The sequence below is a fragment of the Microplitis mediator genome, chromosome 2, assembly GCF_029852145.1.
Source record: "Microplitis mediator isolate UGA2020A chromosome 2, iyMicMedi2.1, whole genome shotgun sequence".
In the NCBI taxonomy this organism is placed as follows: Eukaryota; Metazoa; Arthropoda; class Insecta; order Hymenoptera; family Braconidae; genus Microplitis; species Microplitis mediator.
Window position 1 is genome coordinate 6,515,492 of NC_079970.1, and position 13,070 is coordinate 6,528,561.

The 13,070-nt window shown below is 28.2% G+C and overlaps 3 protein-coding genes and 1 long non-coding RNA gene across 5 annotated transcripts; 2 read left to right on the forward strand and 2 right to left on the reverse strand.

Annotated features, from left to right (window-relative positions):
- Positions 1-201: 201 nt before the first annotated feature.
- On the reverse strand, positions 202-2,883 carry LOC130663257 (uncharacterized). The gene is made up of 4 exons (XR_008989164.1): positions 2,668-2,883; positions 2,433-2,591; positions 2,270-2,346; positions 202-731 (listed from the first exon to the last, which is right to left on the reverse strand). It is a non-coding gene; the product is annotated as an uncharacterized LOC130663257 (long non-coding RNA).
- A 2,097-nt stretch (positions 2,884-4,980) lies between these two features.
- LOC130663765 (uncharacterized) lies at positions 4,981-7,431 on the forward strand. The gene is made up of 5 exons (XM_057463205.1): positions 4,981-5,384; positions 5,466-5,540; positions 6,590-6,765; positions 6,851-7,013; positions 7,093-7,431. Exons 1-5 carry the CDS (start codon positions 5,147-5,149, stop codon positions 7,179-7,181), a joined length of 741 nt encoding a protein of 246 aa, XP_057319188.1. The 5' UTR covers positions 4,981-5,146; the 3' UTR covers positions 7,182-7,431.
- Positions 7,432-8,657: 1,226 nt separating this feature from the next.
- On the forward strand, positions 8,658-11,795 carry LOC130663764 (uncharacterized). 2 transcript variants are annotated; one of them, XM_057463203.1, is made up of 5 exons: positions 8,671-9,082; positions 9,511-9,564; positions 9,856-10,067; positions 11,289-11,448; positions 11,541-11,795. In XM_057463203.1, exons 1-5 carry the CDS (start codon positions 8,839-8,841, stop codon positions 11,642-11,644), a joined length of 774 nt encoding a protein of 257 aa, XP_057319186.1. In that variant the 5' UTR covers positions 8,671-8,838; the 3' UTR covers positions 11,645-11,795. The 2 variants fall into 2 exon arrangements, with proteins under 2 accessions (XP_057319187.1, XP_057319186.1); XM_057463204.1 differs by lacking the exon at positions 9,511-9,564 and having other exon boundaries at positions 8,658-9,082.
- LOC130663766 (uncharacterized) lies at positions 11,556-13,054 on the reverse strand. The gene is made up of 2 exons (XM_057463206.1): positions 12,584-13,054; positions 11,556-12,506 (listed from the first exon to the last, which is right to left on the reverse strand). The coding sequence occupies exons 1-2, from the start codon at positions 12,777-12,779 to the stop codon at positions 12,367-12,369; spliced, it is 336 nt and encodes a 111-aa protein (XP_057319189.1). The 5' UTR covers positions 12,780-13,054; the 3' UTR covers positions 11,556-12,366.
- Between the last annotated feature and the right edge of the window lie 16 nt (positions 13,055-13,070).

Consider the following 13,070-nt stretch of genomic DNA (forward strand, 5'->3'; position numbering starts at 1 on the left):
AAAAGGCGTTCCAAAAACTTTCCAAAATCACTTCTTTTGCATCTTTTGTAGAATAAAGACGTTCCAGAAACATGCCAAAATATGTAGTTCTAAAATCACTACTTTTGAATTTTTTATAGAACCAAAAAAAAACGTCCATAAAAAATTCCAAAAAAGTTTCAAGAACGTCCTTTTTTGACTCTAAATTCGCTCATAACAACTTTTTTTTTTACCATCAAAATTACTAACGTTCCAAAAAAGTTGCATTCGAAGTTCTAATCTGTCTCATGTTTAGAAGTTCCATATGCGGAACTTTTTTGGAATCTTTTTGGAATGAGTTTTTTTTAGACGGGAATAATATTTACAGTGAAATAATTAACTACCTTTTAAAACGTATGACGTATTAATTAAGTACGCGACGATTATTATGCGACTTATAATTTTTTTTTATACTCCGTTTGGTGTTTTCTGGATATTGGCGAGTCAATAAATTTTTTAATTCATTGATTATTAAATCGATTAAAATCTACAAGTGTCAGCATAAATCGTCTAAAAGTATCTTATGTTGAGCCAATTTTTTTTTGTGATTGATCCATCAATTTTAAAAATAGTAATTGCTGCAGCAATCATGCATGATTAGTTAATATTTCTATCACCATGTGCTGCATTTGTTAGGCGGATTCATCCGTGAACCAAGAGGAAAACGAAAAGCTTCGGCAAAAGCTGGCGAGTTCATCATAACAACGTTAACTCTGAAAATAATCATAATAATTCAATATAAATGAAAAATAATTATTTTCATAATTATGATAAAAAATTTTCAATTTGTTTTTTTTTATTTTTGCTTTTCATAATTTTAATTGAAATAGAGAACTTAATATTGAATTTTTGAAATAAAAAGCTATCATTAGATTGTTAAAAAAATATTTAAAAATGAGTTTTTAAATGTAATAATGATTATATTTTAAATTTTTATGCATGAAATTTTGATAAAATCTTCAAAACCATCTTTTAAATTTTGTAGCAGTGAATTTATGTAGAAGATAACCTTTAGGTGACATAGCATCTCCCCTTTTTTTTCATCTTCAAATAGATGAATGAAAAGTCCTTTGTTACTTTGACTAGACTCTCGCGATAAAAGGGAATATAAAGACACTTTTTTTCAAAGATAAGATAGAGTTTGTGACAAAACGAAATAATTAGCCTTTCCTATTTTTATATGAGATGCTAAATAACTTATATTCCATTCGCGAAAATTGAAAATATTATGTTTATAATATTTTTAATAAAATTCATCAAAATTCGTGATTTACATTAAAGTTATGTTACGTGAGTGAATTGCAATACAATTTTAGAATAAAAGTGAGTCAAACAAGCAATTTCCAAAAAAAAAAAAATTTGAAAAAATGAATTTCGATTAAATAACTTGATGTCTAAATAAGATCCATTAAAAATAAATACTAGGGGTATGCGAATCGGGTTTGAATGGAATCGAGTCGAATAATTAAAATTTTCGAATTATTCGTAACTTTTCAAGTTATTTGCCAAGTTTAGAATTATTCGAACGTTTTTGAATTCTATGTAACATTTCAAATTACTCGATTCGAGTCGAGAAAATTGTGGTCAGCTTTCAAATATTCAACTTTTATTTAACAGAGAGTTTACACGGAAAGAAAATTATGGAAACTGTTCCCATACATTTGTGAAATTTTTTCCTATACCATCATAGGAATTACGACCATAAATTATTGGAGCAGTTCTATAGGAATGTTTCCCATAATTATAGGAAAAGTTCCTATGATTATGGGAATGATCCATAATATCTAGGAGCTATTCCTATAAATTATAGGAACCATTCCCATAACATTATAGGAATGGTTCCTATAATAGTTTGGGAACTATTCCCATAATATTATAGGAATGGTTCCCATAATTTTCTTTCCGTGTAGCTTTTAAAGTTACTAAAAATATTTTTTTCGTAGATTCGAGTCTAAGCTCTATTTACCTCTGACAAAAAGTTGAATTATTTAAAAAACTATTACAATTTTAAAGCGTTCCAAAGAAAATTTTCGAATGACCGAGAATTTACGAATATTTCGGAATTTCGAATTATTCAAAAATTTTCAAATAATTCATACGTTTGAATTATTCGCACACCCCATATAAATACTTATTTTATGAAATGAATTTTCTACTTAAAAATTAGATTTTTTTTTTATCTCATAAAATGAACTAGACAAAATAGTTAATGGAACATGTCAAATTGTTAACGTAGTGTGAAATAGAATACCTCTCTGGAGACGGAGTGTGATAATCAAGCTCGACGGAAAGGATATAGGCCTCGGCAGTCATGTTAGTACAGTAAGTCTAAAAATAACAACGCCGTTAGTTATTAAATAATTGGACAATAACAAACTATTTAAGGGAATAATTTTAACAGATAGATTTTTTACCTGGGCGGCACTAATAAAAAACATTTGACTTGGTCGAAGAGCATCTAAAGTTGGCAAAGCTCGATCTCTTCCGTTAGTTAGTGTATGCCAGGTTTGATAAGAAATTTGTAGAGCATTAATATCAGCAACGTTTTCATTTCTCGTGACATTCCAGTCAAACTAAAATTAAATGGATAGTTAGTCAGTAGGTATCAATTATTTCTAAAAACCAGCATAATAATTATCTCTTATTTACTTGTACGTCCACTTCATTGCCGTAGAATTGAACTTTTCTCCAGAATCTTTTAGCATAAAGTCTGGCGACGCACTCGATTTTACTGTCAAGTTGACTCCACGATTTAGGAGTTATCCAAACCCAATTTTTGAGATTTATTTAGGGATCTAAAGGCAAGCGATGGTGAAGATCAAATACATGAAGAATTTCATGTGCGATTACGGAGTTGCATGAGCAGAATAGGCTGGTCCTCCTTCCCATGACCATGACCAGTCATCATAGCAAGTGGTATCACTTTTGTTTTTGACTGTTTATAAATAGAAAACAAACATAATTATTTTTAAAAATTAATTTTAATGACAAAAATTAGTTCTATAAAAAAATAAAAAATACCAAAAGTATTAGAATATAAACATAAATATTTTTATAAAAATAAATTATAACAAATAGTTTTTCGAAATTGGTAATTCAGTAATTGAATATAACTAAAAATATCGAGTTTTTAAAAAAACTGTAATTTTGAATATACTGTAAAAAAATTTGAGTCCGCAGTGTGGTGTGAATAATTTGGTGTTAAATTTGTCAACACTGCCGGTGTGAAAGTTACACGAAGCACGGTGTTAAATTTTGGACCGTGTGAGTCAGAACATTCAGACCACTAATGGTGTAAACGCATAAGTTCTTTACTTAAAACTCGAGATTACTTTGACACAAAATATTTAATTTTTATTTTAAAATCTACATCAATAATAATAATAATGGCATACTAGCTAGTAATTTTGATGGTAAAAAAAAAAGTTTTTATGAGCGGATTTAGAGTTGAAAAAGGACGTTCTTGGAACTTTTTTGGAATTTTATATAGACATTCCAAAAAGTACCAGAATCACCACTTTCGATTTTTTTATGGACTTAAAAAAGCATTCCAAAACATTCTAAAATCACTACTTTCGCATCTCTTGTAGACTGAAGACGTTCTAGAAACATACCAAAATAGTTCAAAAATAACCACTTTTGAATTTTTTATAGAACAAAAAAAAGGTCCATAAAAAATTCCAACAACGTTCCACGAACGTCCTTTTTCGACTCTCAATTCGCTCATAAAATTTTTTTTTTACCACTAAAATTACTAACGTTCCAAAAAAGTTCAAATCTGTCTCATGTTTAGAAGTTCCATATGCAGAACTTTTTTGAAATCTTTTTGGAACGAATTTCTTTTACACAGGTGACTAATACATACTTTTGTATAAAATTGAACGCCCTACAAAAAAGGTTTCTTATCATTTTTCGATCAATCCAACTGTTCTCAAGTTATTGGAGCTCGAAGTCAAGTTATAGTAAATTTCGAGATCTTTTTACTTTTCCGGCAAAACTATCAGACTTATCATGAAATGTTGGAAAATCTTTTTTGTTGATAATTTTATTATCTACAAATTATTATCAGTAAAGTTTTTTCGAACTCCGTATTGTTTTCTAGTTATTTTCATTTCAATGTCGAGCTCGTGAAATCGATCAGAACACTACTTTTTTAAGAGCTTAAAATTAAAATGAAAATAACTAGAAAATAATGCGGAATTTAAAAAAAATTTACTGATACTAATTTGTAGGAAATAAAAGTGTCTACAAAAAAGATCTTATGATATTTTGTGATAAGTCTGATAGTTTTGCCGGAAAAGTAGAAAGATCTCGAAATTTATTATAACTTGACTTCGAGCTCCAATAACTTTAGAACAGATGGATTGATCGAAAAATGATATAAGACCTTTTTTGTAGAGCGTTCAATTTCCTACAAGAGAATGAATCAGTCAATTGGATCTATTAATTTGTTCACGAGTTAAAAATACTCAAAGTTAAAAAAAAAAATTTCCCGTGTTATTTAAATGGGAAATCGAATTTTTTGATGGGTTAAGCCGCTATGGGACTCAAACCCTTTAGCCCAGGGGCATAATTTTTTAATTTTCTATATACTACCAGATTTTTTGGTATAGCATCAGTAAAAAAAAAATATAGCCTTGAAATGACACACCCTAATATTAATGTACTTTGACGTCAATATTTATTGGTAAATAATTAAAATTGATTATTTGTGTAGTCATAAAGACTAATTAAGTATTTTTATAAGTTTAAATATAATAAACTAATAAACATATATTCTATTTATATATATGAATTCATTGTAATATTTAATGTTATTGTAGACCAAATAATTCCTGCAGGATTATAATTTATAAAAGAAAAGCCGGCTTAATATATTTTAGTGTACTTACACACACATACGCACACATGCATGCGCACACCTTGAGATATACGGCTAATACTTTGCTTAAATTTTGATAAAGAAAATTTTGAACAGTAATTTGATTCATTCGATTCTGTGTCTTGACGGTGAAAACATTTGCCAGTCGATCCTACAGTAGAAAGTGATTGTGAAATATAAAGTAATTTATTGGTTCAAGATAAAAAATATATTAAAGTTTTTGATATTTCTCGTTAGTTTGTAAAAATGCAGAATACTAGTAAAGAACTTAAGGGCAATTTTTTTGTGGTGGAAATTCATTCGGATCGTAAATATTGGCATGTGGTTTCTAGAGAATGGATGGAAAAAAATAACGTCCTCATTGATGGTTATATCTTCGATGCAAATTTGTATATTAATATCGACTTTATAAAGTATACTTGGTCTAGACGTTATAATGGTGCATTGGGTTTTATCCCGAAACCAAAAGAATGGACGGGGTTCGGTATGGATACATTCGAATTTATTATTTTACAATGGATGCTCTTATTTATAATTTATTATTGAAATTAACTTTTATTTATAGAAACAGCTAAAGAAGCTGAGCAAGAAGCACGGTCTCGTAATTTCAAGTTAATCCTTGAATACAAACGTACTGACGGTAATTTATTAATTATAATTTAAATATCAATATTTTTTTAATGGTAAAAAATAACAGATCCGATCCCTTTCAATTTTATTTATTGGTAATAGTTTACAAGATCTTTGTTTGCATTTTCATGACCTTCCGGTCTTAATAATGTAGAGTTAAATTAACAGAATTTGATAAAATCAATTACAAAGTTCATTTAATACGATTAATTAGAAATGTTTCCTCTAACTATCAATACATGAAATTAATGATTAAAATTTCTAAAAGATGGTAATTCAAATAAAAATTTTCTCTCGTAACAAGAAATTGTGAGTACGCAGAAAAGAAGGATTTCTTTCCCCAAAAAATTTTTTGTATTATAAATCGAAAACAGGAATTTTTGTCTTCAATTTGTAATTAAAAATATTTCTTGTGCCAAGAAATTTTTTCTCGCCCCAAATAAGTTTTTCTTGGCTTAATAAAATTTTTTTTCTGCCTAAGAAAATTTTCGTTTTTAATTTATAATGCAAAAAATTTATTAGAACAAGTAAAATTTTTCTTAGGAAATGTAAAAATCTTTTGCTTTCAATCTTTTAATTTTTAAATAGCTTTTATTAATTTAACTTTATAGTATTGAGCTCTGAAGATGCAAAGCAAAAGCTTGTGAAATATTACCAATAAATAAAATTGAAAGGTATCGGATATCTCTGTTATTTTTTTTTTTTTTACCATTAGAAATTATCACCGATCAAAAAGAAATCGCGTCAATAATTCAAAAGGACTTTTGACTCTGGTCAACTCTACACCTAACGGGCGTTAATTTTTTTTTAATGCCAGTCATTTCGTAGACTTATTTTATAGCTGAAAATTAAAAAAAAATTTCAGCTTTAGAATAAGTCTACAATATGATTAGGAATTGAAAAAAATTATACGCCCTTCTGGGTTTACAGTTAGTGACTTCATAAAGCCAAAAGAACGTATAAACATACAAGTCCTTTTAGAATTAGTGACGCCATATATGTATATATACATTGAAAATTTGAATACTCATAAGTACAAATATTTTGTTTTTTTTTCAGCGCTAATAAATGAAAGTTTTAAATATTCGACGTTGGAATTTCAAGTGGAATGTTTGAAAACGGAATTACGAATTAGAAAGGGTCTTGAAACTATGTTGCCGATCAGAACACTTACAGGTCTTGTATATTTGAACTCTTTACTGGAACGCTGTAATCAGCCAACGAGTCTAGATTGCGTGAGTAATAAACTTTAGAGTAAAGTATATTGTATTTATTATCATCACTGTTTATAATTATTTAATATTAACTTTAATTTGACAGAATATATTGTTGGACACATTAACCGATAAAAACAATGTAGTGGAAAGCTTATATAAAATATTAACTGCTTTTTTCACCGCCGACAGTAAATTTCTTTGTATAGAGATCGATTATTACGGCAGAGAAAAACTCAAGAACTTAAGGATACTTAACAAGATTAAAAGTAATTAAATTAATTTATTGTACTAAAATTCAAAATTACTTTATCATAAATTTGTTAATTTTTTTTTTTACTGTTGTAGATCACTTAGCTCCTCATGATAAAGAATCAAAGATTGATGTTTTAATGAAGCGCTGGTTTTTCAAGCGTAATTACAAGAATAAAAATTAATACGTCTCATAATTGTAAATTCGTCGTAAACTATATATTTTATTATTGTCTGTTTTTTTAATATTATTTTAACTATGCCCAACTTTGGTAACTGCAACAAATTTAATATTTTCATTTCAATCGAAAATCAATAATCCATTTTTATTTATATATTTATTAGCCAAAAAAGTATTTTATCGAAAATGTTTAATGACGTGAAAATCAAATTTATTGTTATTCATAACACAAGACTATAATTTATCAATTAATAAAATAAAAAGACAATAATTTTTAAAAAAATTTGCTTGTAATTATTTCTTTAATTTAATTATCAAGAACTAAATATTTATTACAAAGAAAAAATATTAAAAACGGTAGACCCTGTTGGCCAACTCCGAAATTTTCGAGCTCAAAAAACGGTTGGACCGACAAAATATATATTTCGTTAAAAAAAAGTAACTTTTGTCCGACGATATCTGGAACGAATGGACTGATTTTTACTCTCGACTACCCGTTATAAACCTGCTTTATTTTGTATCATTTTAAACGTCATATTTACGTTTTGTTACATACGTTACTATTTCAATTTCTGTAGTGCGTATAGCGCTAAAATAAATACTTACCTTTTTACACTGATGATAATTGTAACGCAAAAATTTATAATGACGACAGTTATGATAATAATAATAATTTTATTGATGAACATAATGACCAATAAAACTTTATAATTGTAACAGAAGATTTAAGTGTAATTAATGATTACAACTATCATCATTTATTTGGATGTTTTTTCCTATTGTTAGTTTATAATTTAGAGAATTTTAACGGAGGCTTATAACGGGATGCCTGGTACGAAACTCAAAAAAGTGGGTAAGTGGGAGAAGCTGTTGGAATCAGTAACTCCCATTCAGGGGAAGAGGCTTATGGCGGGTAGTCGACTGTATCTGTTTTGCGGCAATCGAAAGAGCTTGTCGAGTTTAAGATTTGATCATACTTAGAAATAAATCGGCCAAGCAATTTATGAGTTATGCAACAAAAGCCTAAAAAATTTTTTTTCAAATTTTTAGTTTTTCTATAACTCGTAAACTACTAGACCGATCGACTTTAAAATCCATTCAGTTTAAGTCTCGATGAGCCCTTTCGATTGCTGCCATGTATATTTGAATCGTTCAATTCATTTTAAAGATATCGTCGGAAAAAAAAATTTTACACACACACACACATTCATACATACATACACGCACACACATACACGCAAGCAGACGGACATCCACCTAAAAATAGTCCAAATAGTTCCCTTGGACCTCAAAACGTCGAGATCTGATGAAAATTTGAATTTAAAAAATCGGACTGAAACCATTAACTTCCTTTTTTTGTTGAAAATTTTAAAATTTTAGAGCGGTAAGTTAAGAAAAAAAATAAAGTTTCAATGTAATTAAAATATCAAACTAATGAATAACAATTTCTGTTTTCTATTGTTAGTCCTAGTTTCCGGTAAATACTTTATTTACATTTAGAGATTAAGCATCGGGGATTAAGCTGAATTCTTTTACTTATTTTTCGAGTATGAAAATTATTCGACTGTGTGTCTTCCAAGTGAGCGGTTGTAGAATAAAAGTAACTCCATAAAATATAAATTTGGATTGATCAGCATTTCTATTAATTTTTTTATAAAACAATGACTATATATGTGTTCATAAAATTTGTTGTCGACGGCGAATGTAAGTGGGAAGCAATTCCTGAACAATGGACTGATTTTCATAACAATACATTTTATTGGCCTACATGTGGAAAAGTTACGGTGCATCTGGCTCAAGAGGCAACACAATCAATTGTTGATCATTTTTATTCTCAGATGAATACTGATAAGAAATGTAAATGGGAGAGAACTGAAATTAAAAGCCATTCTCAACGTTTTTTTGGTATGAAAAAATTATCATTTATTTCTTAATTTACCGCGTGATCATTTATTAACGTGAGCAGACACGGGTGTAAATTAATTTATTTTTACTACAATGAGCGAATCGGTTTTGCATCGAATAACTCGAAACTTTTTGAATTATTTTTAATTTTTAACATATTCTATTTTTATTTTACGGAGATCTGTTTTTACAGAAACCAAAAAATTAATTTTGAATTTATTTTTATAGTCAATCTAAGTTTCAAAAGTTTTTTTTTTATTTTTAAAATGTGAGCATATGAAGTTAAAATTAGGTATTATCTAAATTTTAAAATTTTCTAAAAGTTTAAAAAAATTTTGGATTGTCGATGTAGAATTCTACCTCTTTTATTTTAAGACTTTTTATTATAAATGAATATTAAGTTAATTAATATTGTTTTCGTTTTTTAGCTGAATATAACGATCTAATTCGAATTCGGAATACATTAAACATGCTTAATTTAGGTAATAAACAAATATTTATATTCTATAAAAATATCGATTATAATACTTAAAGTAGCAGACATTAACATTTTTTTTTCTTATAAATGAAAAAAGTAATTGAGTACCGTAAAAAAAAAAAAAAAATATAAGATGCATCTGAATAATTTTTATAAACCTTTTTTTTATATTTAAAAAAATTATTCTGATGATTCGTTAATAAAAACACTAGAATTGTCATATGTCCACTACTGTAAGCATCGTTATAAATTTATAAATTGCATGAGTTCATATTTAATTAATTAATTATTATAGGAAAAGTTAAAAATAATTCGGAGCTATTAGTTGCGCTTAGAGCAGAGTTTGATAAACTAGAAGAAGAAGGCAAGTCAATAATAAAAGAACTAAACTGGTGTTACGATACCACTTATCCAAGACTAAGAAATACGTTACCGATCAAGACTTGGCAAAAATTTTTAGAGTTTGATAATGAATTGAAAAATACTTGTTGGGATAATATGTCATTCGTAAGTAGTAAACGGTTTAATCATAAGAATTATTTAATTGCTGCCAGCTTGATTATCATTTTTTCACCATACCTGCACCGCAAGTTTAAATTCCTGTCTTATTTAGAGGGAAGAAAGTCGTTCTTTTCTTTTCTCAAGCAACAAAAAAAAAAAAAAAAAAAATGCTTCCTTTTGTTAAATTTAAGGGGATAATTTGTTATCGTTATCATTTAATCAAATGTTAACTCAAATTCAACAAATAGTCAACAGATTTTTTTGTGTTGCTTAAATGATAAGAAAATTAATGATAAAAATCGGCATGCGCTGTTCTTCCCAGCACTGAGGCAAAAATTTAAATTTTCAGCGGCAGATCTGGTGAAAAATGATATCGCGTTACTGAGGTAAGAGACCCAGTACCCAGGGAACTAGTGCCCGATCAATCATGTATTTGTATATCTATATTTACTAAATGTAACTAAATATAGGTATACAAATACATGGAGTGATCAGGTACTAGTTTCCTGATCGGGTACTTTACCTTAATTCCAAACGGACTTAGATTTTCATGCGCCCTTCTGACTTTAGGGAGCTTCTTAGAACCAAAAGGGCGTATAATTTGTTTTTTTATTGCAAATCGTTTTGGAGACTTATTTTAAAGCTCAAAATTAAAACAAATTTTTGAAATTTCTATTGAAGATTTTTCCCCCTTATGACTATAAAAATAATCATGTAAACACACACAAGCTTGTAAAATAAGGGAAGTGTGAGATACGCCGGTCGACTTATGAATAGAAATGAGGGTACAAGAATTCTTAGAATCATATTTTCCTACACCCCTGTCAGCGGGTTCATAACTTTTTTTTAATTTTTGGCTTAAAAATAAGTCTATCAAACGATTAGCAATGAATTAAAAATCATATCCTTTTGAAAGCTTTAAGAAGCTCCTTCTCTATCCGAAAGTTCCCATAGAATTCGCTCAAATGGGTAAAAAATCCTATAGAAACCAATACAAGTCTATTGATTTCCATGAGGTTTTTTACCCATCAGAGTGGATTCTATGAGAACTTTTGGACAAGGCTAAAGCCAAAAAGGCGTAAGTCCTTTTGGAAAATTAGTAACGCGATATACACCCCAGAAGGAGGTAAGACGTCCCAATCGGCTCAGTAGACAATTACGGACATGGGTTGGAATGTCTTACTTTTCCCCCTCGATGTCTAATATTCTAATCTATTAATTTCGTAGGATAATCTAATGAAAACATTAACAATTGACGAAGACCATTTAAAGGAAAGTATTACCAAAATATTATTCGCTGTCTTTTCATGTGACCTAGACTATAATAACCAGGAAAAAAAATATAAAGAAGAATTTACCCAATCAAGGTTATTCGAGAAGCTTAAGCGTAAGTATATTAACTCTACTTTTCTGTATGATATCTGTGATAAAAAATTTTTCATCTTCGTCCTATATATATTTTTTATATTTTTATTTCAGAACATATAAATACACTCGATCCAAATTTTAAAACTGAAAAGACTATCACTGATGTATTTGAATCAAGGGTATTAGTGAAGAAACGAATTTATTCTGCATTGTAAGAAATGCAGTGTTACTTGACTTTTTCAAAAATAATTGTAAAGAAAACGATAACTTAAGGATTTAATTTGTAACATTTTTTATAAATATTCGTATCAATAAATTTTTATACATTTCTGAGGTCTCCAACAGGCGTGAGTCATTAAGTATTTAATGTTTACCAACGTAATATTTAAAGTAATTACATGACACAAATCCGTGATAAATATTAAATAATTATTATTAGAAGTTTAAGTCAGCTATTTCGATTAATCTTTATAGTTGCATAAATTGATCGAGGATATAAATTTTAAAATAATGTCTGCATTTTTTTTGACAGAAGAAAATCAAAATTTATTTACACTACTGCAATGAAAAGAAAAAGGTATTTTGAAATAAACTTGGGTTTCTTGGATTAAAAAAATTATTATGAATGGAATATTCAAATTTTTGAACCAAAAATATCGTAGATTGAAAATATTTAATAGCATAATTTCTTGTAGTAAAAATGTACGGTTCGAAAATATTTTTCTTCTCAGTATTGTTGAGAATTCGATCCAAAAAACAGGATTTCAAGGCGCAAGAAAAATTTTTCAATAATTTAATTTAATAAAAAATGCAAATGTAGAAAATTCAAAAACTATAGCTGCAATTTATCAAAATTTATCGTTTATAAAAAAATTCAAAAGTATTGACGTCAGCTAATTTCCATGTCATAATTTTATTATTCTTCAGTAACTAAATTCTAAGTTTTGTTTACAGACACTGCTAAATCACAGTGCTCTTTATATACTAAATATAGGTCTTTTAACCACTGACGAATGTCAAGCAATCGATTTCGCAGTATTTCCATATTGATATCTTCATTTTTATTAATTTCGGGGTCTGGAAAAAAAAAATGCAATGTGTTATATACAAAAAAAAATATATACTTAATATTAATCAAAGTAATTTTCACATACCAGGTCTAGTGAACCCAGATATATTTGGTAATTCTAGTGGTTTTACAGTCTTGAGATTAACCCTCGATGGGCAAATGAAATTTTTAGGCCACATAACAAGTCTTTGATGCTCTTCTTCCATCTTCTGTATGTTATTAATCATAGCCGAATTTCGACGATGTTGTTCTTGTTTAAAATGAAGATGAATTCGCCTCATCTTTTTTTCTAAACTTTTATTACTACTGGACCTTGAACATTTTTTCTTCGAAGATAAATTTAACTCATGATCACTAACAGTTTGTCGGGTATCAGACTTTTTTTTATACTTAACACTAGATTTACGACTAGAACTTTGAGCAGACTCAGGACAGGAATATCTTTTCTCAGACTTTGATCTACTGGATTTTTTTTCAGACTTTTAACTACTCAGTGTTATAAGAATCACAACTTTGGATACTCCTTTCATCTACTTCTGAACCAGATAATTTATAATTTTCATCAGTGTCTT

Bases quoted from the DNA above. Each gene is read 5' to 3' on its own strand.
- LOC130663764 (XM_057463203.1), top strand. From the start codon at position 8,839: ATGACTATATATGTGTTCATAAAATTTGTTGTCGACGGCGAATGTAAG. The intron at 10,068-11,288 runs GTAAGTAGTAAA...TTAATTTCGTAG, and splicing joins GTTGGGATAATATGTCATTC to GATAATCTAATGAAAACATT. The intron at 11,449-11,540 runs GTAAGTATATTA...TTTTTATTTCAG, and splicing joins GTTATTCGAGAAGCTTAAGC to AACATATAAATACACTCGAT.
- LOC130663765 (XM_057463205.1), top strand. From the start codon at position 5,147: ATGCAGAATACTAGTAAAGAACTTAAGGGCAATTTTTTTGTGGTGGAA. The intron at 5,541-6,589 runs GTAATTTATTAA...TTTTTTTTTCAG, and splicing joins TGAATACAAACGTACTGACG to CGCTAATAAATGAAAGTTTT. The intron at 7,014-7,092 runs GTAATTAAATTA...TTACTGTTGTAG, and splicing joins GATACTTAACAAGATTAAAA to ATCACTTAGCTCCTCATGAT.
- LOC130663766 (XM_057463206.1), bottom strand. From the start codon at position 12,779: ATGAGGCGAATTCATCTTCATTTTAAACAAGAACAACATCGTCGAAAT. The intron at 12,507-12,583 runs GTATGTGAAAAT...TTTTTTTTCCAG, and splicing joins ATCTGGGTTCACTAGACCTG to ACCCCGAAATTAATAAAAAT.